Here is a 23,469-nt window from a genome sequence, read left to right as displayed (position 1 = left end):
AGGTGTCAGGCAAAAAAAGAAAAAAAATCTGTTTAGGTGAATTATCCATTCAAACAAATGAAATAAACAATTCAAATTTTTGCTGTATCGTGTTTTGGGGTTTGAAAGCCACCGAGACCTGGGGCCTCATGGATAACGGCGTGCGTAGGATTCACACTATAACATGGCGTAAGCACAAAAGCGGAAATGTGCTTCCGCACAAAAAAATCCAGATACATAAATCTGTACGAAAGCCAACTTCCACGTTCTTCCGCTACATAAATCCCGGTCAGTGTGAAAAGTAACGCACATGCAAGCATGTGCTGTCCCGCCGCGTCTCCTCCCAGAAGTACGCTGCTTTGAATATGCAAATCAATATAAAAAGCCCTTAAGCTCAGTGTTCTGTGAAAAGGCAATGTCAAAAGCACGTAAGGAAATGGAGGTTCAGCGAATACCAAGTGGAGGCAAAGGAAAAACGTACTATTTGTTGGTTTAAACAGTGGTATAAACAACAAAAGGAAGTTGATCGAGTGACATAGAGTGTCGGAGAAACTCGAAAGCTCAAGTTCACAAAGTCGCACAGTGCCCGAAATAAAAAAGAAGTTGTCAGATATCAAAGTCACTGTGAAAAGTCGAGTCATAGCCCATTGTCTCAGTCTCATATGAAAGCTTATTAGAGTACAGAGAAAAAAAATAGGCACACAGTGGGGGGAAAAAGCACGAAATGTCAAATTTAATCTCAAAATTTCCACTTTAATCACGTAGTGTATTTTGTCATTAAACATCATAAACTTCATCTTAAAATTGTTTAATTTACTAGTTTCTCAAATCCCATCATAACTTAAGTAGCATGTTAAATGCTTTGTTTGGATTTGATCTTCTATGTGCTCTGTGTGTGTGAATCACTACGTGCTTCTTAAGCAGGCTTTCTCTTCCTCCAAGAGGACACAGAATCCATTACATTTGTGATATTACAGCTCTCTGAATAATTAAAATACTGAGATGTATACTTGATATCATTTTCATGATGATAGGAGTTAAAGCATGTTGTTAAACATAGGAACACCATAGCGAAGTGACTGTTCATGATGCTTGCTGCACCGTGCGCGACCTTCGATGAAATAATTTATTGCAGCAGTACTGTCTCTTTCAAACGTACTAATCCCCAATTCCTGTCCTTACTTTTCTTTCTCCAAATACCCAATCGCCACACAATCCACTCTGTAATAGACGTTAAGCCATCTAGGTTAGAACGGCAATTCTTCAAAACTTTTAAGGAACATTGAAATATCTTCGTAGTACATGTTTAATTATTCTATCCTTCCAGTGTCGCACCAGCCCCAGCATGAATACAGCGTGAACAGAGCACCAGCTCCTTGCTAGCACTGCAGTACCGTGTCCTCAAATGTTTATTTATTAACAATATAGATTATTTAAATGAAGTTAAAGTTTTATCTGTATAATATAATAAACCTATTTTGCTGCATTTCATCTTAAAAATGATATTGTAAATACTTGCTTTATAAAGTGGCTCAGGTTGTGCAATATTATAACTGTATCGCAAGTTTACAGTGAGATAATTGTACTTATAAGTACAAACCAAGGAGCACTTGATGGACTGATTGAGTGCGTTTATAGTTCTTGAGGTGAAACTGTTTCTGAACCACGAGGAAAGGCTGTGAAGCATTTGGCGTGTGAGTGGAGTTAATTAGACAGCATGGCTGAGGCAGCGTGTGCTTGATACTGTATACCGATAATTCTCTTTCCAATCAGCTGCTGTACAGCTGTGATTCCCCACTCAGATACAGTGATATAAATACTCCGAGTGGTGCAGTGAGAGTAATATGGAAAAAGATGATCTGCTGTGACAACTCCTAATAGGGCTGTTCGATATAACGATATATATCGGATGACAATATGAAAACGTCCATCGCTGCACATTACGCTATCGTTTGTTTCGTGGTGTCGCAAAATAAACTGTTTACGGCAATATTTTTTTCATTGTTTTGATGGCCACCACGTGGATGCAGACACACTAGCATGGCTGATGAAGACGAGGCAACACCAGGTAGCTCCACACAGAAGGACCTTGTTCCTAAACGAGGGGCTACCTCTGTAGTATGGAGATGGTTTGGATTTGAAGAGTCTGACACGGACCAGAAAATGGTACTGTGCAAATTATGCTGCAAACCGATCGCTACCACAGACTCCAACACCACAAACCTCTTCTACCACCTCCGCAAAAAGCACGTGAGCGAGCATGCAGAGAGTTTACAACTGAGAGACAGGCCACGTAGGATATTACAGTTGTAAAGATACTATTTAAACGAGCATGTTAAAAGCTTGGAAGATTAATTGCTACCAAAACAATTTGCTTAAGGCATACTTTTCCCTGCAGCGTTTGCTGTCAGCGTTAATCTTGTTAAAATTACTGCAGCGTCTTCCAGACGTAATGACGATCCGAGATGGTCACTTGGTTAGTTCCCTCTTTATTAAACACAAACAAAAAAAAAATGGTTGCTGTTGGCCACAACCACGCCAAACAGACAGCAATCCAAAAACAAACTCTCTTAGCTAGGGGCGACAAGCTCGTCGTCCACTCCTCCTTTTTCACAGCGCTCCCCCCCCCGGCTCCACCCCCATCCCTCCGGAACCTCCTTTACCTTCCACTCTATTACAGTCTATCAGAAATAACAGGGACAACAGAATAAATAACTGAGAGGGATGTAAATCACAGAACACAAACTGCAGAACAGAACTCTACAATAAAGAACAGAACGCTACATTACGTTTACGGCACAACTGCATTAACACGGCAAATCTCCGTTAACGAGTTACCGCGGATCGCCCCGTGCTTGGGGCTGGACGGCATCAACACGTTAGCGCCATTCAGTCCCACTCACGGGGCGATCAGCTGTAACTCATTAACGGAGATTTGCCACACTACGATGTGCAAATTAACATTTTACTAGAATGTAGCCTAAAAATATATTTAATATTATATATTTAATATATTTTTGTCGTAAGCCTTATTGCTGCTACAGTTTGAAGTACAATGTTTACATTTGGTTTTGACAGTTAATGTTAGACTTGTATTTATTTTGTTTAAAGGGTTTATTGGCCTTATGTAGTTTAGTTGTTAGTGCTTTAATCCTTTTATATTTAATATATGTTGTGAGAGTTATTGCTGCTACAGTTCACATTTTGTTTATGTCAGGCATTTTATATAGCAGTATTTTATATTGGGCCTTTAGTAATTTGTTTTTGAAAAGTGTTTTATATTTGATACATTAACATTTTATGTTTACATTCTAAGTCAAACATTTGTTCAAATGTTCTAAATAAAAGAACAGAAATAATTACAAGTTGAGTACTTCTCATTTTTGATTTTTAATTTAAATGAAAAAAAGGAGTGGTGATTATATAAACTATTCACTGAATACAAAGAAAATGTACTATATCGTGATATCGGGATATGAAATGAAATATCGGGATATAAGATTTTGGTCATATCGCACAGCCCTAACCCCTAATGGGAGCAGCTAAAAGAAGAAGAAGGTGCAGTGAGAGTAACAACGCTGAAGCAGCTATGGTATTTGGAATAGTTTGACTATTCTGTTTACCATTTATTATATACTAGCAAAATACCCGCGTGTTAAAGAAGCAATGAAAAAGAAAAGGAAACATTTTGAAAATAACGTAACATGATTGTCAATGTAATTGTTTTGTCACTGTTGTGAGTGATGAGTGTTGTTGTCATATATATATATATATATATATATATTTACACACACACACATAAACATATATATATATACATATCTATACATATACACATATATACATACATATATATCTACATATATACACATACATATACACACACACACATAAATCCATACATACACACAAATACATATATATATACATACATACACACACACATATATAAACATATATACATATACATACATATCTACATATATACACACACAGCTATTTCAGTATCAGTGCAATACGCTGCATTTGTTAAAACGGATGACTCCGCTCTTACGTGCAAGTCTGCGTGGATATTATGAACTATCGTATTTGTTCAAGTTCTATTTAAATTTTAAATAGAAGGAATTTTTATTTAGTCGACAGAAATATCTTTGGTAGGAATGGTAAAAACAGACAGGAATATTATTCGTGAATAAATCAACTCAAACCTTAAACAACTTATAATATTTTGCTCTCCATAAAAATATATCCTGTCTAAATTATACAAGTTAGAAATAAAGTAAACGTTAAAAGAACAAACATTCAAATTTCTTTACTCTTATGTAATTTTATATAAAAATAAACTTAGATTTTAAATATCCCAAAAGATTTTGCTCTCCATAAAAATATATCCTGTCAAAATTATACAAATTCAAATATGAACATGCTGCATAACAAAACCTGGAAATATAAATAAAATGTGTTCCTTTCAGCAATAACAAATCAAATCATTCAGTTGTCTTTGCTCATATGTCATTTTAGAGCTGGACGCCTGGCATCTTTTTTTGGCCACAAGTTCGTTTCTGTTTGGTGTGAGGTTCTGTGTTGTGGAGATTCTCAGGATGGATTGCAGGTGCTCATCAGTGAGGTGACTCCTGTGTGCTGTTTTGTTAGTCTTTATCACTGAGAAGAGCTTCTCACACAGATATGTGCTACCAAACATGCACAAGGTTCGAGCCGCATGTAGACGGACTTTTTTTGTTCTTCAAAGTCACCAAAGCGCCGTGCAAACTCAGTGCGCAGTGTGCTCAGTTTATCAGCAAAGTGCGATTTGGGAACACCGTAGTGACGACTTGGTTTAACATTACTTGGCAACAGGGAAAGTGGGGCAAGGTGCACTGGTGCATTTGTGTCTCCCATAAAAGAGCTTCACTTGAAATCACTTTGTGATTGTGCACGGGTTAAAACGTCCGCTGAAGTGTCAGATTCTTATTTAATTATGCTGCTTTCTGTATCTTCTGCATTGCATTCAGGTTACCCTGATGTTTTATCTCATAGTGCCGTCTTAGATTAAATTCTGTAATTACAGCCACATTAGCTCCACAAATGAGACACACGGGTTCAGTAAACATATACTCAGCCTCCCATCGGTTTTAAAGGCTCTATTTTCAGAATCAACTTTTCTCTTCAGCATCGTGTGAGCTAGCCGCAATAACTTGTTCGGCAAGGCGGCTGAAGCGCTGCATTATGGGATCTGTAGTTTATTGTGTTACCAGCGCTTCATATACCCGGCTTTAATAACAATAATACAGTATATAAAATGATCTCGCGGGCGGATGTGGCCGCGCCCTTGAGTTTGACACATATGGACTAAATAGAACTTGAAAAGATATATTTTTCAAATGTGATCGCGCAATTCAAATAGAGTTGACGCCGCACTACAGCCTGCATCCTCCCTCGCTGTTACTTTTTACCGTTCATCTAATGAATACACTGAGTATGGCTTTACCAAAACAATCATTGATGGTGAATAAAGTATCCATTATTCGAGTATGTAGATCGGATATATATATATATATATACCAGCGTATCGCAGCGAGAAGTAGTGTGTTAAAAAGCTAGAAAAGAAAAGGGAACATTTTAAAAATAACGTAACATGACTGTCAATATACAGTATTTGTTTTGTGAGTGTTACTGAGTGTTGCTGTCATCAAGGATTTGATTATCATTATTTCTTTCAATCAGGTTCGTATTTGTAGGATGTGTTGTGTTCAAGTTACATTCCGTGTTTGTCAATCGTTGTAAAGATGACAGGTTTCATTCATCGATTCGTTTCTTACTGCATCAATAAACAGCTCGTCTTCTTCTTTATCTGAGACCTGACACACTGCATGCACGGGTTTTTTACACTGTCTTCCTTTAGCGGGACATTGACTTTTTCCACCGTGTGCTTTGTTTCGCAGTAGCTGGATTTATGAATATGCTTATCAGACGCTTCATATTTTTGCTGCCTTTTCAATTGTGTAATTCGGTTTTGTTCAGCTCTTTGGAACTGTTGCTTTTATCTGTGCACTGCGTCAGTTCACGTGAGCCACTCGGTGTACATGCATCGAAGGTTCCCAGCTGTGCTGGTGCCATCTCGTGCTATGTCCATGGCTGTATTTAATGTTACCTTAGTCCTGGCACTTAAAACTTTCTCTCGCAGTTTCGCTGAGTTTGTGTCAAACACCACCCTGACCATCTCATCTTCCTCTCCATAAACACAGTCCTTCACCCGTGAATATTTAGTGGGAGTTTGCTATTGGATTGCCGCTGACGGACGGCCTTATATGGGCAGGCACTAAATTACAAACGCCAGCGCAGCCTGTCTATGAACTTAATTTAAAGTGTAGGTTTACATCGTGCTTCGTTTCCGAAGTAGCAGAACTCATGAACATGGTTGTATATGTCACTCGCTCGCTTCTTATTGTTTCGCTGCCTTCTCAATTATATAATGCATGTTTTCTTCAGCGCTTTTTCGAGGTCTTCCTGGTTTTCTATGTACTGCGTGATTACGTGGGAGGCGTGATGATGTCACACGAAACTCCGCCCACGGCGTTGAAGCTCATCTCCATTACAGTAAATGGAGAAAAACAGCTTCCAGTTATGACCATTACGCGTAGAATTTCGATATAAAACCTGCCCAACTTTTGTAAGGAAGCTGTAAGGAATGAACCTGCCAAATTTCAGCCTTCCACCCACACGGGAAGTTGGAGAATTAGTGATGAGTCAGTGAGTGAGTGAGTGAGTGAGTGAGGGCTTTGCCTTTTATTAGTATAGATTTATTATATATTTTTACAGGTTAATTACAATCAGATGCATTAAACTAATAAACAATATGTGGTTAATTTCAGTGTATTTATAAAGCTGCGTGGATGTGGATCTAAAAAAGAAAGGGAAACCACACTGGAACAAAAGCATTCTTTTGACACTGGGTGCCACCAGTTTACAAAACCAAGCTGAGAATTTGTGTACGCCAGGGTTTTAGCTAGCATGAAAATGTGCATGGCTTTACAGCAACTTTAGGTTTTATACATCGCGATTTGAGTGTGCAAATTTTTTGTGTGTACGCACCGTTTATACACGAAGCCCCAGTTATCTCGGTGGCTTATAATCCCCAAAACACGATACGGCAAAAATTGGTTCACCCCAAGGATCGACTGTCCCAGCACAGACAGAGTAATACTGTTTAAGCAGTTAAGTGCCAAGAGGATTGTTGTGAATCATACATCTGGGAAACCAAACAACCACTGGTGAACCGGATGGCACAACACTGAAGAGCTACCTTGTCAGGCTAGGACTCCACAGTCTATTTACATCTACAGGACAGTGGTCACTCTTTCAGTGATGAAGATGTGTCTAACCGTTATCATGTCCTGGCGGAGCTGGACGGTGACTCTGATAATTCTGAGGTGGTATGCAGGGTTGAGGAGCCCCAACGGGCCACCTCAAAACCAGTTCCCAAAAAGAGAGAGGTAGTGATAGTTGGGGACTCAATCATTAGGGGGATTGAAGCGCAGGTGTGCTCCAGAGAGAGAGAGAGTCTCGCACGGTGTGTTGCCTTCCGGGAGCACAGGTGGGAGACCTCCCTGGAAGGGTGGATAGGCTCTTGGCCAGAGCGGGGGTGGATCCAGTTGTCATTGTCCACGTTGGAACAAATGACATACATAAGGGTAGTCTGTCAGTTCTGCGATCCAAATTCAAAGAGTTAGGTACCAAGCTGAGGAGCAGAACTGACAAGGTAGTCTTCTCCAAGTTCTGCCTGTGCCACGCGCCAGTCCAGGTAAGATTGAGGAGATTAGAAGGCTTAACGCGTGGCTCAAATCTTGGTGCAGGGTAGAAGGGTATAGGTTTATGGGGCATTGGGACTCCTTTTGGAACAGATGGGACCTGTTCCGCCGTGACGGGTTACATCTGAACCAGAGGGGCACCAATGTATTGGGGAGGCGTATGTGTAGGCTAGTCGAGGATTGTTTAAACTAATGGGGGGCAGGGAGTTTAGGACAGGCCAGATTTAGATCTATACATGGAAGAACAAACAATGGTGTAGAAATAAAAATGCATAGTAATGTAAATTTTAAGCAAACACGTAAAGTAGAAGGATTAACACATTAAAAATAGCTTGCCTTAATGCTAGAAGTATCAAAAATAAGGTAAGTGAGTTGGAGTTGTATGTAGCAGAGCATAATTATGATATTATAGCAATAACGGAAACCTGGCTAAATAACAAAGATGGGGATGAGTGTAACATAGAGGGATACACATTTTTAGGAAGGATAGACAGAACAGAAAAGGAGGTGGGGTTGCTGTTTATGCCAAACAGGGTTTAAATGTAAGTCATCTTCAGTTGGATGATGAGCCCCATCTTAGTGAGGACATGTGGCTTCGCCTGGAAAATATTAGGGAAAAGGTCTTATTTTAGGAGTGTGTTATAGACCACCCAATTCAGACAGTAATTTCAACACACATCTTTTTAGTAATATCAAAAAGGCAAGTTTACAGGGGATATTATAGTCATGGGGACTTTAATTATCCAAATATTAACTGGGATAACCTTACAGATGGAGGAGCACAAGAGCAGGAGTTTTTAGAAGTAATCAGCGACTGTTTTTAACACAGCATGTTAAAGCACCAACAAGGGGTGAAGCCTGTCTGGATTTAGTATTCTGTAATAATCAGGATAGAATTGAGGGTGTAGAGGTGATTGAACCACTAGGGTCAAGTGACCATAATGTAATACAATTCTCAGTATTTTGTAAGAGTACAGATGCAAAGACTAAAATTGTTAAGTTGAACTTTAGTAGGGCTAATTTTGAGCAGATGCGACAAAGTCTAAGTAGGATAGACTGGGATAAGCTTTTAAATGTGGAGACAGTCGAGGAGCAGTGGAACAGGTTTAAAATGTTTTACATGTAATGCAGGACAGATACATACCTAAATTTGGAAGTAATAGGAAACTAAAAAAAACTCCACGATGGATTAATAAAGATTTAAAAAGAAGTTGCAAAGGAAAAAACTGCTGTATAAGGCATATAAGACTAATGACTGCAAAGAGAACGTAACGTATGAGAAAATGAGGGCAACCATTAAGAAGGATATCAGAGAGGCTAAAAGACAGTTGGAGAGGAATATAGCAGATAAGGTGAAAGAAGACCCCAAGAGATTCTTTCAGTATTTTAGTAGTAAAAGAACAGTTAAGGAGGAGGTCAAGTTCATCAGGAATAGTAAAGGGGAATTAAAAGATACAGACAATGAAATAGCAGATGCCCTAAACTTACATTTTTCTGAGGTGTTTACAAGTGAGCAAGTGGATAACCTGCCAGAGGTAAACACGACTACTAAGGAGGTACTGAGGGATTTGGAAATTGTAGAGGGAGAAGTGCTGCTCAGATTAAATAAGATGAAATCAAGCAAATCACCAGGCCCAGATACAGTGGAGGAAATAATTATTTGACCCCTCACTGATTTTGTAAGTTTGTCCAATGACAAAGAAATGAAAAGTCTCAGAACAGTATCATTTCAATGGTAGGTTTATTTCAACAGTGGCAGATTGCACATCAAAAGGAAAATCGAAAAAATAACTTTAAATAAAAGATAGAAATTGATTTGCATTTCATTGAGGGAAATAAGTTTTGAACCCTCTAACAAAAAAGACTTAATACTTAGTGGAAAAACCCTTGTTTGCAAGCACAGAGGTCAAACGTTTCTTGTAATTGATGACCAAGTTTGCACATTTTAGGAGGAATGTTGGTCCACTCCTCTTTGCAGATCATCTCTAAATCCCTAAGGTTTCGAGGCTGTCTCTGTGCTACTCTGAGCTTGAGCTCCCTCCATAGGTTTTCTATTGGATTATGGTCCGAAGACTGACTAGGCCACTCCATGACCTTAATGTGCTTCTTCTTGAGCCACTCCTTTGTTGCCTTTGCTGTATGTTTTGGGTCATTGTCGTGCTGGAACACCCATCCACAACCCATTTTCAGTTTCCTGGCAGAGGGAAGGAGATTGTCGCTCAGGATTTCACGATACATGGCTCCGTCCATTTTCCCGTTAATGCGATTAAGTTGTCCTATGCCCTTAGCAGAAAAACACCCCCAAAGCAAAATGTTTCCACCCCCATGCTTGACGGTGTGGGCCGGTGTTTTGGGGTCATAGGCAGCATTTTCTTCCCCCAAACACAGCGAGTTGAGTTAATGCCAAAGAGCTCTATTTTGGTCTCATCAGACCACAGCACCTTCTCCCAGTCACTCTCTGAATCATTCAGGTGTTCATTGGCAAACTTCAGACGGGCCTGCACATGTGCCTTCTTTAGCAGGGGGACCTTGCGAGCCCTGCAGGATTTTAATCCATTGCGGTGTAATGTGTTTCCAATGGTTTTCTTGGTGACTGTGGTCCCTGCTAATTTGAGGTCATCAACTAACTCCTCCCATGTAGTTCTAGGATTCTTTTTCACCTTTCTCAGAACCATTGACACCCCACGAGGTGAGATCTTGCGTGGAGCCCCAGGCGAGGTCGATTGATGGTCATTTGTGCTCCTTCCATTTTGAACAATCGCACCAACAGTTGTCACCTTCTCTCCCAGCTTCTTGCTAATGGTTTTGTAGCCCATTCCAGCCTTGTGCAGGTCTACAATTTTGTCTCTGACATCCTTGGACAGCTCTTTGGTCTTTCCCATGTTGTAGAGTGTGGAGTCTGCTTGATTGATTGATTCTGTGGACAGGTGTCTTTTATACAGGTGACTAGTTAAGACAGGTGTCCTTAATGAGGGTGACTAATTGAGTAGAAGTGTCTAACCACTCTGTGGGAGCCAGAACTCTTAATGGTTGGTAGGGGTTCAAAAACTTATTTCCCTCAATGAAATGCAAATCAATTTCTATCTTTTATTTAAAGTTATTTTTTCGATTTTCCTTTTGATGTGCAATCTGCCACTGTTGAAATAAACCTACCATTGAAATGATACTGTTCTGAGACTTTTCATTTCTTTGTCATTGGACAAACTTACAAAATCAGTGAGGGGTCAAATAATTATTTCCTCCACTGTAATATTTATCCTCGTGTTCTTAAGGGGAGGCTAGTGAGTACATATATAAACCCTTGACACATATTTTTAGGAAGTCACTGTGCACTGGAGAGATTCCAAAGGACTGGAAAATGGCAAATATCATCCCATTATATAAAAAGGGTGACAGGGCAGATCCAAGCAACTATAGGCCAGTAAGCTTAACAAGCATCACAGGAAAATTAATGGAATGAATTATTAAGGATAAGATTGAGCAACACATGGCAAGGACAGGAGTTATTCTGAACAGTCAGCATGGGTTCAGAAGAGGGAGGTCGTGTTTTACTAACATGTTGGAATTCTATGAGGAGGCAACAAAAGGATACGATCAAAGTGGAGCTTATGATATTATTTATCTGGACTTTCAGAAAGCATTTAATAAGGTGCCACATGAGAGGTTGGGCATCAAGTTAAAAGAAGTGGGAGTTCAGGGTGATGTTTTTAGATGGGTGCAGAATTGGCTCGAACACAGGAAGCAGAGGGTGATGGTGCGAGGAACCTCATCAGAATCAGAACTGGCCGATGTTAAGAGTGGTGTTCCACAGGGGTCAGTGCTAGGGCCGCTGCTATTTTGAATATATATAAATGATTTAGATAGGAATATAAGTAATAAGCTGGTTAAGTTTGCAGATGATACCAAGATAGGTGGATTAGCAGATAATTTGGAATCCGTTATATCATTACAGAAGGACTTGGATAGCATACAGGCTTGGGCAGATTTGTGGCAGATGAAATTTAATGTCAGTAAATGTAGTATTACACATAGGAAGTAAAAATATTAGGTTTGAATACACAATGGTCGGAAAATCGAGTACACCTTATGAGAAGGATTTAGGAGTCATAGTGGACTCCAAGCTATCAACTTCTGTTTTGTTACGGGAAAATGGTTCCAGGGATATGAACATAAGTAGGCAAAGAATCAGAGAGAAGAGGTCCAATACTTTTATTTTATTTACTTAATCAACTATAATAATCAAACACATATAATGCAGACATACAAAACAAAACAATACTTACAGACATACAAAAAGACATAGAGCCATCATCCCAGACCAGTAGACTGAGGGGCCGCTTGTCAGTCTTGTCAAAGGACCAACCCATTTTGCCTTTCATTTACGGGCGGTGCGCTGTCCCCACGGTTGAGCCTCCAAAGAAACTGAGGCGGAACCTTCCCTTATATACTAATTGGCGTCCTTGCCCAAAGCGGCTACGTGTAAGCAGTGTATACAGAAGTGATTAGTTTCAGCACACACACCTTTCCACGGGACGCGGTGTTGTTTTGCACTTGGTCCTGATGATGACGACACCTGGTACCAAACGGCACACAAAAATAAGAATTGCGTAGTGAAGCCCCTTGAAGTGAAAAACAAGTCAGCATGCCTTTATCCTGGACGGAGACGCGTCTGGTACCAAAAGGTACACAAAAATAGTGAAGCCCCTCGAGTGAAAAACAAGTCAGCATAACCCTCTGGCCATATTCCCAGTACTTTTCCTTCTTGAAGCTGGTTTTTGCGCTGAGCGACCAACGCCCATCTGCTCTCTTGATCCCCCCCCTCTCTTTAGAAAAATCCTTCCATTACAACTTCCCAACAGTGTTCAGAAGCCATTAAGAAGGCTAACAGAATGTTAGGTTATATAGCACGATCTGTGGAGTACAAGTCCAAGGAGGTTATGCTCAACCTTTATAATGCACTGGTGAGGCCTCATCTTGAGTACTGTGTGCAGTTTTGGTCTCCAGGCTACAAAAGGACATAGCAGCACTAGAAAAGGTCCAGAGAAGAGCGACTAGGCTGATTCCAGGTCTACACGGGTTGAATTATGAAGAAAGATTAAAAGAGCTGAGCCTTTACAGTTTAAGCAAAAGAAGATTAAGAGGTGACATGATTGAAGTGTTTAAAATTATGAAGGGAATTAGTACAGTGGATCGAGACTTGTATTTTAAAATGAGCTCATCAAGAACACGGGGACACAGTTGGAAACTTGTTAAGGGGAAATTTCACACAAACATTAGGAAGTTTTTCTTTACACAAAGAACGATAGACACTTGGAATAAGCTACCAAGTAGTGTGGTAGACAGTAAGACGTTAGGGACTTTCAAAACTCGACTTGATGTTTTCTTGGAGGAAACAAGAGGATAGGACTGGCAAGCTTTGTTGGGCTGAATGGCCTGTTCTCGTCTAGATTGTTCTAATGTTGTAATGTTCAGTAAGTGTAATGACTGCATAGCACATCCTGGACAGGGAGGAACTCTGGTTTGAGCAAGGAGTCAAAGAGGCCATTTACGTGAAAAAGGAACAACCATCTCTGAACCAAGGAGGGGAACTAAGGGTACATTTTTCACCATCTTACAATGCGGTGATTGCAGCCATTCCCCAACTTTCTGTGAATGGTACTCATGGCCATTGATCAATGAGCAATTTGCATATCATTGATCACACGGCCCATTGTTAGTCAGTGGTAATATTTCGGTCATTAGGCCAAGGTTCTGTTTATAAGGTTGGAGAAACCTGCAGTCCACTGAGACTGAGGAAGTCACTTGGATGAGTGATGAAACGTATCAGGAAAACTGTGTCCAGATGAACAGAATCAGCTTTCTAGAATATGACAGAACATGATTACAAATGCTATAGTTTTTTTTCCTGTGCAGTATTTAACAGAATAGTATGTTAGATTTTTGTTCTTGCTTGTATGCTGCATAATTCACCTTACAACAGAGCAGTTTATATTTATCCACACTGTAATGTTTATGCCCTGTAGTTCAGTTATGATTATCATTTTATTCGGTTTGGAGTCTTATCTTGTTGAAATTAAGGGTAAGTGTTGGTTTAAAATGCTCTCTTTGTAATAGTTTTGTTGGTTTTAGTACAATTTTTTGTGTGAATCCTTTAGGCCACTTTGATATGGTTTCCTCATACTTTCACTGTTTGATCTCAGTAACAGTTTGAGTGGTGATTTGAATGTTTTTGTGTTCTTTTACTTCAGTTTTAAGTAAATAAATAAGTCCATGGTAGACAAATAAGACTTTTACAAACACGTTTTTAAAGGATACAGAATATAGTCTTATTATCGTTATCATCAAAGTCCCAGAAAATATCAAGATAATGTTTTTTGCCAATCTCATAACCCTAGCACAGTTTTTTTTCTTTCTTCAACCTTTGTAACTGATTGCTTTAAATGTCTTTGAATAATACTCTTGTGAACTGCATAAACAACTATTTTTTTTTTAACTTGTCCTGGCGTAAAAATAATTTGAAATAGTTTTTCATTTAATGTGAAATATTTCAGTTTTGTTACATTTTATGTTTACAATTTCCCAAATACTATTAATTTTAACAGATTTTCACCTGATGCAAGACTTATAATTTCCTGTGGAGATGACAAGTCTGTAAGGATATGGGACACATTAAACAAGCAGTGTGTCAATAAATTCATGGACAACAGAGAGTATGTTGTTGGTTTTTTTCTTCATTTTAATATCCGTATGTATATCTTTGTTTCATTTAGTTATTTAATTATTTCTCACTAACAAGGCTGCCCTTATATACTGTAGATCAGTGGTTCTCAATCTGTGGTTCTCAATCTGGGAGAGGTACTCAAAGCATTACTGGATAGTACGTGAGGGAACAAAAAAAAGGTCGAAAGACACAAGCAGGAGAGAGTTCCCAACTGTGTAAAAAGAAAGAGTTACAGGTGCATGCCAAGCATAGCTTCTGGGGCTTGTATTTCTTTTCGGGACTGTGGGTGCCTATTGTTTAAAAATCCTGCATGGTTTAACTTGTCAAAACAATAGAATCTTGCTATGCTTTTGAAGCAAAAACATTTTTGATTCATTTTTATTTCTAGAATTAGAAATACAGTGGTGTGAAAAACTATTTGCCCCCTTCCTGATTTCTTATTCTTTTGCATGTTTGTCACACAAAATGTTTCTGATCATCAAACACATTTAACCATTAGTCAAATATAACACAAGTAAACACAAAATGCAGTTTTTAAATGATGGTTTTATTATTTAGGAGAAAAAATCCAAACCTACATGGCCCTGTGTGAAAAAGTAATTGCCCCCTTGTTAAAAAATAACCTAACTGTGGTGTGTCACACCTGAGTTCAATTTCTGTAGCCACCCCCAGGCCTGATTACTGTCACACCTGTTTCAATCAAGAAATCACTTAAATAGGAGCTGCCTGACACAGAGAAGTAGACCAAAAGCCCCTCAAAAGCTAGACATCATGCCAAGATCCAAAGAAATTCAGGAACAAATGAGAACAGAAGTAATTGAGATCTGTCAGTCTGGTAAAGGTTATAAAGCCATTTCTAAAGCTTTGGGACTCCAGCGAACCACAGTGAGAGCCATTATCCAGAAATGGCAAAAACATGGAACAGTGGTGAACCTTCCCAGGAGTGGCCGGCCGACCAAAATTACCCCAAGAGCGCAGAGCGACTCATCCGAGAGGTCACAAAGACCCCAGGACAATGTCTAAAGAACTGCAGGCCTCACTTGCCTCAATTAAGGTCAGTGTTCACGACTCCACCATAAGAAAGAGATTGGGCAAAACGGCCTGTATGGCAGATTTCAAGACGCAAACCACTGTTATGCAAAAAGAACATTAGGGCTCGTCTCAATTTTGCTAAGAAACATCTCAATGATTGCCAAGACTTTTGGGAAAATACCTTGTGGACTGATGAGACAAAAGTTGAACTTTTTGGAAGGCAAATGTCCCGTTACATCTGGCGTAAAAGGAACACAGCATTTCAGAAAAAGAACATCATACCAACAGTAAAATATGGTGGTGGTAGTGTGATGGTCTGGGGTTGTTTAGCTGCTTCAGGACCTGGAAAGCTTGCTGTGATAGATGAAACCATGAATTCTACTGTCTACCAAAAAATCCTGAAGGAGAATGTCCGGCCATCTGTTCGTCAACTCAAGCTGAAGCGATCTTGGGTGCTGCTTGGAGTGGCCTAGTCAAAGTCCTGACCTGAATCCAATTGAGATGCTATGGCATGACCTTAAAAAGGCGGTTCATGCTAGAAAACCCTCAAATAAAGCTGAATTACAACAATTCTGCAAAGATGAGTGGGCCAAAATTCCCCCAGATCGCTATAAAAGACTCATTGCAAGTTATCGCAAACGCTTGATTGCAGTTATTGCTGCTAAGGGTGGCCCAACCAGTTATTAGGTTCAGGGGGCAATTACTTTTTCACACAGGGCCATGTAGATTTGGATTTTTTTTTCTCCCTAAATAATAAAAACCATCATTTAAATACTGCATTTTGTGTTTACTTGTGTTATATTTGACTAATGGTTAAATGTGTTTGATGATCAGAAACATTTTGTGTGACAAACATGCAAAAGAATAAGAAATCAGGAAGGGAGCAAATAGTTTTTCACACCATTGTAAATATAAACTATTTGTGCATGCATTGAGAGCACAATGCAGTGAACATTCAACTGTCATTTGAGCAAGTGGTGAGATTATTTTTTTGATACAGTGCCATTTACAGCTTTGATTAAAAAAAAAAAAACTTAAGCTTCATATTTATCTTCAGTTTATTATGAACATGGCTATACTTTTCCATCCAATCATTCAGTTTTTGCTGGCGCCTAGAGGTTCAAGGCAGGATTCAACCTTCAACCCTGGGTGGGCCGCCAACCTCACACACGTTCTATATTAGCCAGATATTCTTTAATGTTTTGAAGCATAAGGCAAATCATTTGACATGCAATATGTTAACAGAAGCTCAAAAGTTCTGAGTTGCTCAGTTAGCAAACCTACTGAGATGGCATACTTAGTCCCTGAAAATGAATCCGCAAAGACTACATTTGCATTGTTCATAAGGATTTTTGAAACCAAAGTAATGTCTATTAGTTTAGCAGAATAACAGGTAAGATTTGATTAAAAGTGCATAAGACACACATTTGAATGATACAGGAATGAATGTAATGCTGTCTACAGTTATGTCTAATTTCTGCAGTTGGAGAAACTTGCAGAGGTAAAAGCCATAGCAAAAAGTGATGCAACTTGAAAACAACACCACCAAGGCTATTTTAGGGGATTTACTAAAATAATAATTTTTAATTAACAAGTTTAATTTTGAAATCTTTCCTTTCTTTTTCAGATCTTTTCCAACATAAAAGCTACCTTTGTGAAATTAAAGTATCCCATTTGTGACATTTGACATTTGAAATAATTTGACTTGTGGATTAAATGGGTTATTAGCCAGCTAATGTCTCTTCCATATACTGTTGTATTCTTGCAAAAGCAAATATCTTAAAGCTGATAAACTTAATTTAAAAGCGTGTTGCTATAAAAGCAGCTTTAAAAAGTTTGTGTAAATTAAAATATTCTGAATTATTTTGATAATCACTAATTCATGTGGCAATGACATACTAATGATTGAATATTTTGGTACTGGTTTAAAGCAGTTACAGTACATGTTTTTCGGTTAAAAGACATTCCTTACAAGTAAATACATTATTTAGTATGTGCACATGATAGGATTATCGTGAGCTATCTGATTTATCTTATCATTCATTATTAACCTGATGTTGAAATGTCCCCAAATCCTTCCCGCTTTGTTGTTGCCCCGAGGAAAAATACCCCAAGTACATTCTCTTCTGAGAATCCTTGGGTACCACTGGTTTGACTTTGTGTCGAACAAGTAGTTGCTCATGGAGTCCCGAATGAGACATGTTACCTGCATTGTGAAGGAGCGTCAGTTATGGCACTCCGGCCATATGGCGCAGTTCCCGATGGCTGATCCTTCTCACAGTGTCCCCGTTATTAAGGACCTGAGTGGCTGGATCAGGCCAAGGGGATGCCCATGTAACACCTCGCTGAGGCAGATAGATGGTAATTTCCAGGTAGTGGGACTGGACTGCATGTCTACCTGTGGGGTTGCCAACCGAGATCCTGAGCTGTTTCCCATGCTGTACCAATGCATGCTCCCTGACCTGACCTTACAGCAAAAATAAAAATTAAGGTAAAATATTGTTTTATAAACAAGCAACTACTAGTATTCATTTAATTTCTTAATTTACTTGAATTTAACAAAAATCCTGGTCCTTCTAGTTAACAGTGCCAGCTGGCAGGGCAGGCTGTTCAGATATTTATTATCCTTCCTGCCTACCTTCGCTGATAACGATTTGTACAGATGAAACAATTTTTCGGTCTGTTCAGTAGTCACACCTTCCATATGAGCAAGCTCACCACTGAGAGATTGTTAGTAGAGAGTTCAGGACGTCTCCTTAACTGAGTGTCCAAAAAATATGGTCTTAGGTCTGATGAAACAGCAAAATAATTGATTGTTAATCTTGGGCACAAATTTACCAGCTACACTTAAAAGCATCCTTCTCTTCAGATGCAGATTAACTACGGACTGTGAATGGCTAGAACAGAAATCAAATAACAGTTCACCATTGAAGTTCAGATCAGAAAGCAATTTCTTCCAGTCAAGCTTTTATAGACCTCTCCAAGCATTGAAGTCTGCCTACATAACTACAGGATCAGTGGTACCCTTTCAGGCACAAAATCTAATTTTTCTAAAAAGATTAAATACTCTTGAAAAATTGTTTGGTGCATATATTTGCAAAATGCAGACGGAGTTTTCCATTCTAAAAACACTGTCCATTTGTTTTGACACACATGCAATAGTAGAAGGCATTGTGTGACACCTAGCTTGGTACAAAATGCAGTTCAGGTCACCAAACTTCACAGCAGGACCAAGATCACCTTTGCCTCTGGAACCAGACTTCTTGGTCATTGCCATGTGTAGATGTGAGTCTGACTGTATCTACCCAATATCTTGTATCCTGCACAATTTGTCTCCCCTTCTCCAGTAGAAAAATTGCAGTCCATTTTCCATGATCAGATTTTAATTGCCATAATTTAGTATGCATGCATCTATCTCTGCCTCACATGTCACTCAACTGGCATTGCATCTGGCCCTCATTCTTCATCTTCAAGGTGATGAACCCACATGGCAGCGACTCTTGGCAGTCCTTTTTGATGTAAACACTAATTGGCAGTTTATTATTGTTGTTAATATACAAATTCAATATGCCTGCTTTGTAAATCTGCATATCCATTCTTCTCAAAGCTTGAACTAGCATAGAGATTTCCAAGGTAGTGTTAAACATTAAAAATCTGTCAGGACTTTCATTAAATGTGACATGATTTTATTATTATTTTTTGATTGCTTTCTTATAAAGATGGAGCCTTTGCTTCTTCATTGTTATGATGTGTGTTTTTACTATTAGGATTTTGCCGATTTGCAACAAATTGCCTGTATATTTTAGTTAATTTCTGACCATGCAGTATTGTAATGCTCAATACATTGTTGTATTTTTTTGAAAAATGGTAAAATTTTAATATTATCAATTTCAAACTAATTTTTATTTTGATTTTTATAGTTCTGCAACTTTTGTTGATTTCAATATAAATGGAACCTGTATAGCATCCTCAGGGGCTGACAAGACACTGAAAATCTGGGACATTCGCACAAACAAGTTATTACAACATTACCAGGGTAAGAGTCTGTGATTAGACAGAAATAATTTCAGAAGTAATGATAATCTAGTAGGCAGCACATATTTGTGTATGTGAGTCATAATCTAAATAGGTTGGGAGCATGCAAGGATTACACCCACCACACGACAAAGTGCCTGTATTGGGACCTGAGTGTAGCCGTGCAAATAGAGTTGCACAAATTATAGGCAAGTCAGTGAGTGGCATTAGGTCAGAAAAGATTTATGAAACTGAATGTTCTGCCAAGTATTGTGTTGACCAATATGCATGAATAGTAGACATTTTACACTTTTTTTGCATACAATGTTTTATAATAAGTTTATGCTTTCCAAAAAACGAATAAGCTATGACTTTTATGAATTGTGCAAAGATAAGATGTTTTCTTTCCTAGTGAAGCTAAGACACAATGCAGTTAATTGTATAATAGCAAATTAGGGTAGTTTTCATTTACTCAAGACCTGTATATACCTGTAAATCCCTTTCTCTTATATGATGTGTTTATTTTAAACTTTTCTTGTTACAGACTTACTGTATAGTTGCACGTTGCATACTAGTGTTGAATTCTGTAAAAAAAATTACTTAGACTAAAAATGTGATTGTGTTTCATAAATTTGCCACAATTCTCAGTGAGTTTTTGTGTAATAAATTTGTTGTAATACATTTACATCCTAGGTACAATTCTTTAGGATTACTATGTCAATATTCAGTTGAATCAGTTTCTTATTACAGAAATAAATGCAGTATCTTCTTCTTTCGGCTGCTCCCATTAGGGTTTCCACAGCGGCTCATCTTCTTCCATATCTTTCTGTCCTCTTCATCTTGTTCCGTTACACCCATCACCTATGTGTCCTCTCTCACCACATCCATAAACCTTCTCTTAGGCCTTTCTCTTTTCCTCTTGCCTGGCAGCTCTATCCTTAGCATCCTTCTCCCAATATACCCAGCATCTCACCTCTGCACATATCTAAAGCAACACAATCTCGCCTCTCTGACTTTGTCTCCCAACCGTCCAACTTGAGCTGACCCTCTAATGTACTCATTTCTAATCCTATCCATCCTCGTCACACCCAGTGTAAATCTTAGCATCTTTAACTCTGACACCTCCAGCTCTTTCTCCTGCTTTCTGGTCAGTGCCACCATCTCCAACCCATATAACACAGCTGGTCTCACTACTGTCCTTTCCTTTCACTCTTGCTGATACCCGTCTGTCACAAATCACTCCTGACACTCTTCTCCACCCATTCCAACCTGCCTGCACTCTCTTTTTCACCTCTCTTCCACAATCCTCATTACTCTGTACTGTTGATCCCAAGTATTTAAACTCATCCACCTTTGCTTACTCTACTCCCTGCATCCTTGACATTCCACTGACCTCCCTCTCATTTATATACATGTATTCTGTCTTGTTCCTACTGACCTTCATTCATTTCCTCTCTAGAGCATATCTCCATCTCTCCAGGGTCTCCTCAACCTGCTCCCTACTTTCGCTACAGGTCACAATGTCATTAGCAAACATCATATTCCACAGGGACTCCTGTCTAATCTCGTCTGTCAACCTGTCCATCACCTTTGCAAATAAGAGAGCTAAGAGCCAATCCCTGATGTAATCCTACCTCCCACTTGAATGCATCCATCACTCCTACCGCAGACCTCACCACGGTCACACTTCTCTCATACATATCCTGTACAAGTCTTGCGTACTTCTCTGCCACTCCCGACTTTCTCATACAATGCCACAACTCCTCTCGAGACACCCTGTCATATGCTTTGTCCAGGTCCACAAAGACGCAATTCAACTACTTCTGGCCTGATCTAAACTTCTCCATCAACATCCTCCGAGCAGACATTGCATCTGTGGTGCTCTTTCTTGGCATGAAACCATACTGCTGCTCACTAATCATAACCTCACTTTTTAACCTAGCTTCCACTACTCTTTCCCATAACTTCATGCTGTGGTTCGTCAATTTTATTCCCATGTAGTTACTGCAGTCCTGCACATCCCACTATTTCTTAAATATCGGCACCAGTACACTTCTTCTCCACTCCTCAGGTATCATCTCACTTTCCAAGATTCCATTAAACAATCTGGTTTAAAAACTCCACTGCCAACTCTCCTAAACACCTCCAGGCTTCCATAGGTATGTCATCTGGACCAATAACCTATCCATTTTTCATCCTCTTCACAGCTGTCCTTACTTCCTCCTTGCTAATCTGTTGCACTTCCTGATTCACTATCTCCACATCATCCAACCTCTTCTCTCTATCATTCTCTTCATTCATCAACCTCTCAAAGTACTCTTTCCATCTGCTTAACACACTCTCCTTGCTTCTGAGTAAGTTTCCATCTTTATCCTTTATCACCCTAACCTGCTGCACATCTTTCCCAGCTTGGTCCCTCTGTCTAGCCATCATACACCTTTTCTTTAGCCTTGGCCACCTGTCTTTTCACCTTGTGCCTTATCTCCTTGTACTCTTGTCTACTTTCTGCATCTCTCTGACTATCCCACTTCATCTTTGCCATCCTCTTCCTCCAAAGAATTTGAGCTTATCCACTTCGTTGACGGGATCTCTTGTTGCTGTACAGTTAACCCTAAAAATGTGTAGAGGTTCAGTAAACACACAATTAATTTGTAGAAAGGAATATTGTATTCAGATTATGCTGAAATTAATATGAGTAGAATTTACAGCTAATCCTATAAAAATGATGAAATTGATTTTTTTTTCCCTTTTAAAATCAGTTCACAGGGCTTCAGTTAATTGCTTCTCTTTTCACCCCTCGGACAACTACCTCATCAGTGCATCGTCAGACAAGACACTGAAGATCTTTGACTTGCTGGAAGGAAGGCTTATTTACACCCTGCATGGCCATAAGGTAGGTGAATCTTCTTAAGGCCTTATTTATGCATATTCTCAGTGTTTTATTAATACATGCAGTATAGAAAAATAAAAGAGCACATGCATAAATGTTAGACTGTTATGTTCTTAAACAATTTTTACTTTGTAATTTTAGAGACTCAAGCAAATTTAATAAACAGATTAAATAAATTTAACAGTTGAATTTGTAGATAAGCAATTTATACCACCTTTGTGAAAGCAGTAGTTGGTTTTTGATGTGGAGAAAATTGTTGGGGATTGATGGTGATATTCAGAGCCACTCAGTGGCTGCTCATGTTATTCCTAATTTCTCCACTTAAAATGTTTTTGATCTTTCAGTGCAAAATAGTCTTGTATTGTACTGAAGTGTTAAATCTTTATCCCAAACTGTTAATCAGTGCTGAAAAAGTAGTTTTGGTTGTGGTGGTTTGGGAACTATATACCTGGTTTGTCTGAAGAGTCTGAAAGGTGCAAAAACTAAATTATACTGTTTTTTTGAGCATACGTAATAAACACATTACATATTTGCAGTACAATGTAGCCCAAATTCATTGATAAAATGTTGCATCTTATATATTTTCATCATTAAATTCATTATGTTTTGTGTTTGCTGCTTTTCTGTGGTTAAAGATTACTTCCTTTTTGGGTCTTGGTAACAGAACTACTGTAGAAGTTAAACTGTTATGTACAAGTCCTAAATTCAAGACAGGGAAAGTAGTCTTGAGTGATGAACTTCAGATTACATCCTTGGCTTCAAACTGATTTAGCTATAGATTGGAAACATTAGAAATTTTTAACATCTCCAACAGCTGAAATGTAGAATTTGACATTGCAAAACCTGTCAAAGACAAAAAGGCTTCTTTTTCTCACTATGCAGTATCCATTTAATTAAAGACAGTAGTAGCTGTCTTATGACAAATAAACTTTTCTTATAGGTTTTTCTACAGTGCATAGGAGAGGGTAACCTGAAAAATCTTGCAATATAACAATTATGTTCAGAGAGTGTTGACTGGATACAAA

The 23,469-nt window shown here is 38.8% G+C and overlaps 1 protein-coding gene across 1 annotated transcript in view; it reads left to right on the top strand.

The window, feature by feature from the left end:
- poc1b (POC1 centriolar protein B) overlaps nt 1-23,469 on the top strand; it is a 117,351-nt gene that overhangs the window by 22,175 nt on the left and 71,707 nt on the right. Inside the window, exons 5-7 of the mRNA XM_039761792.1 lie at nt 14,390-14,497; nt 19,461-19,576; nt 22,314-22,447. Of these exons, the coding sequence (XP_039617726.1) occupies nt 14,390-14,497; nt 19,461-19,576; nt 22,314-22,447 (358 nt within the window). The remainder of the gene's footprint in view (nt 1-14,389; nt 14,498-19,460; nt 19,577-22,313; nt 22,448-23,469) is intronic.

This window comes from Polypterus senegalus, chromosome 8 (assembly GCF_016835505.1).
Source record: "Polypterus senegalus isolate Bchr_013 chromosome 8, ASM1683550v1, whole genome shotgun sequence".
In the NCBI taxonomy this organism is placed as follows: Eukaryota; Metazoa; Chordata; class Cladistia; order Polypteriformes; family Polypteridae; genus Polypterus; species Polypterus senegalus.
The sequence above is the reverse complement of the archived record's forward strand: the minus strand, read 5'-3'. Positions and strand labels throughout refer to the sequence as shown.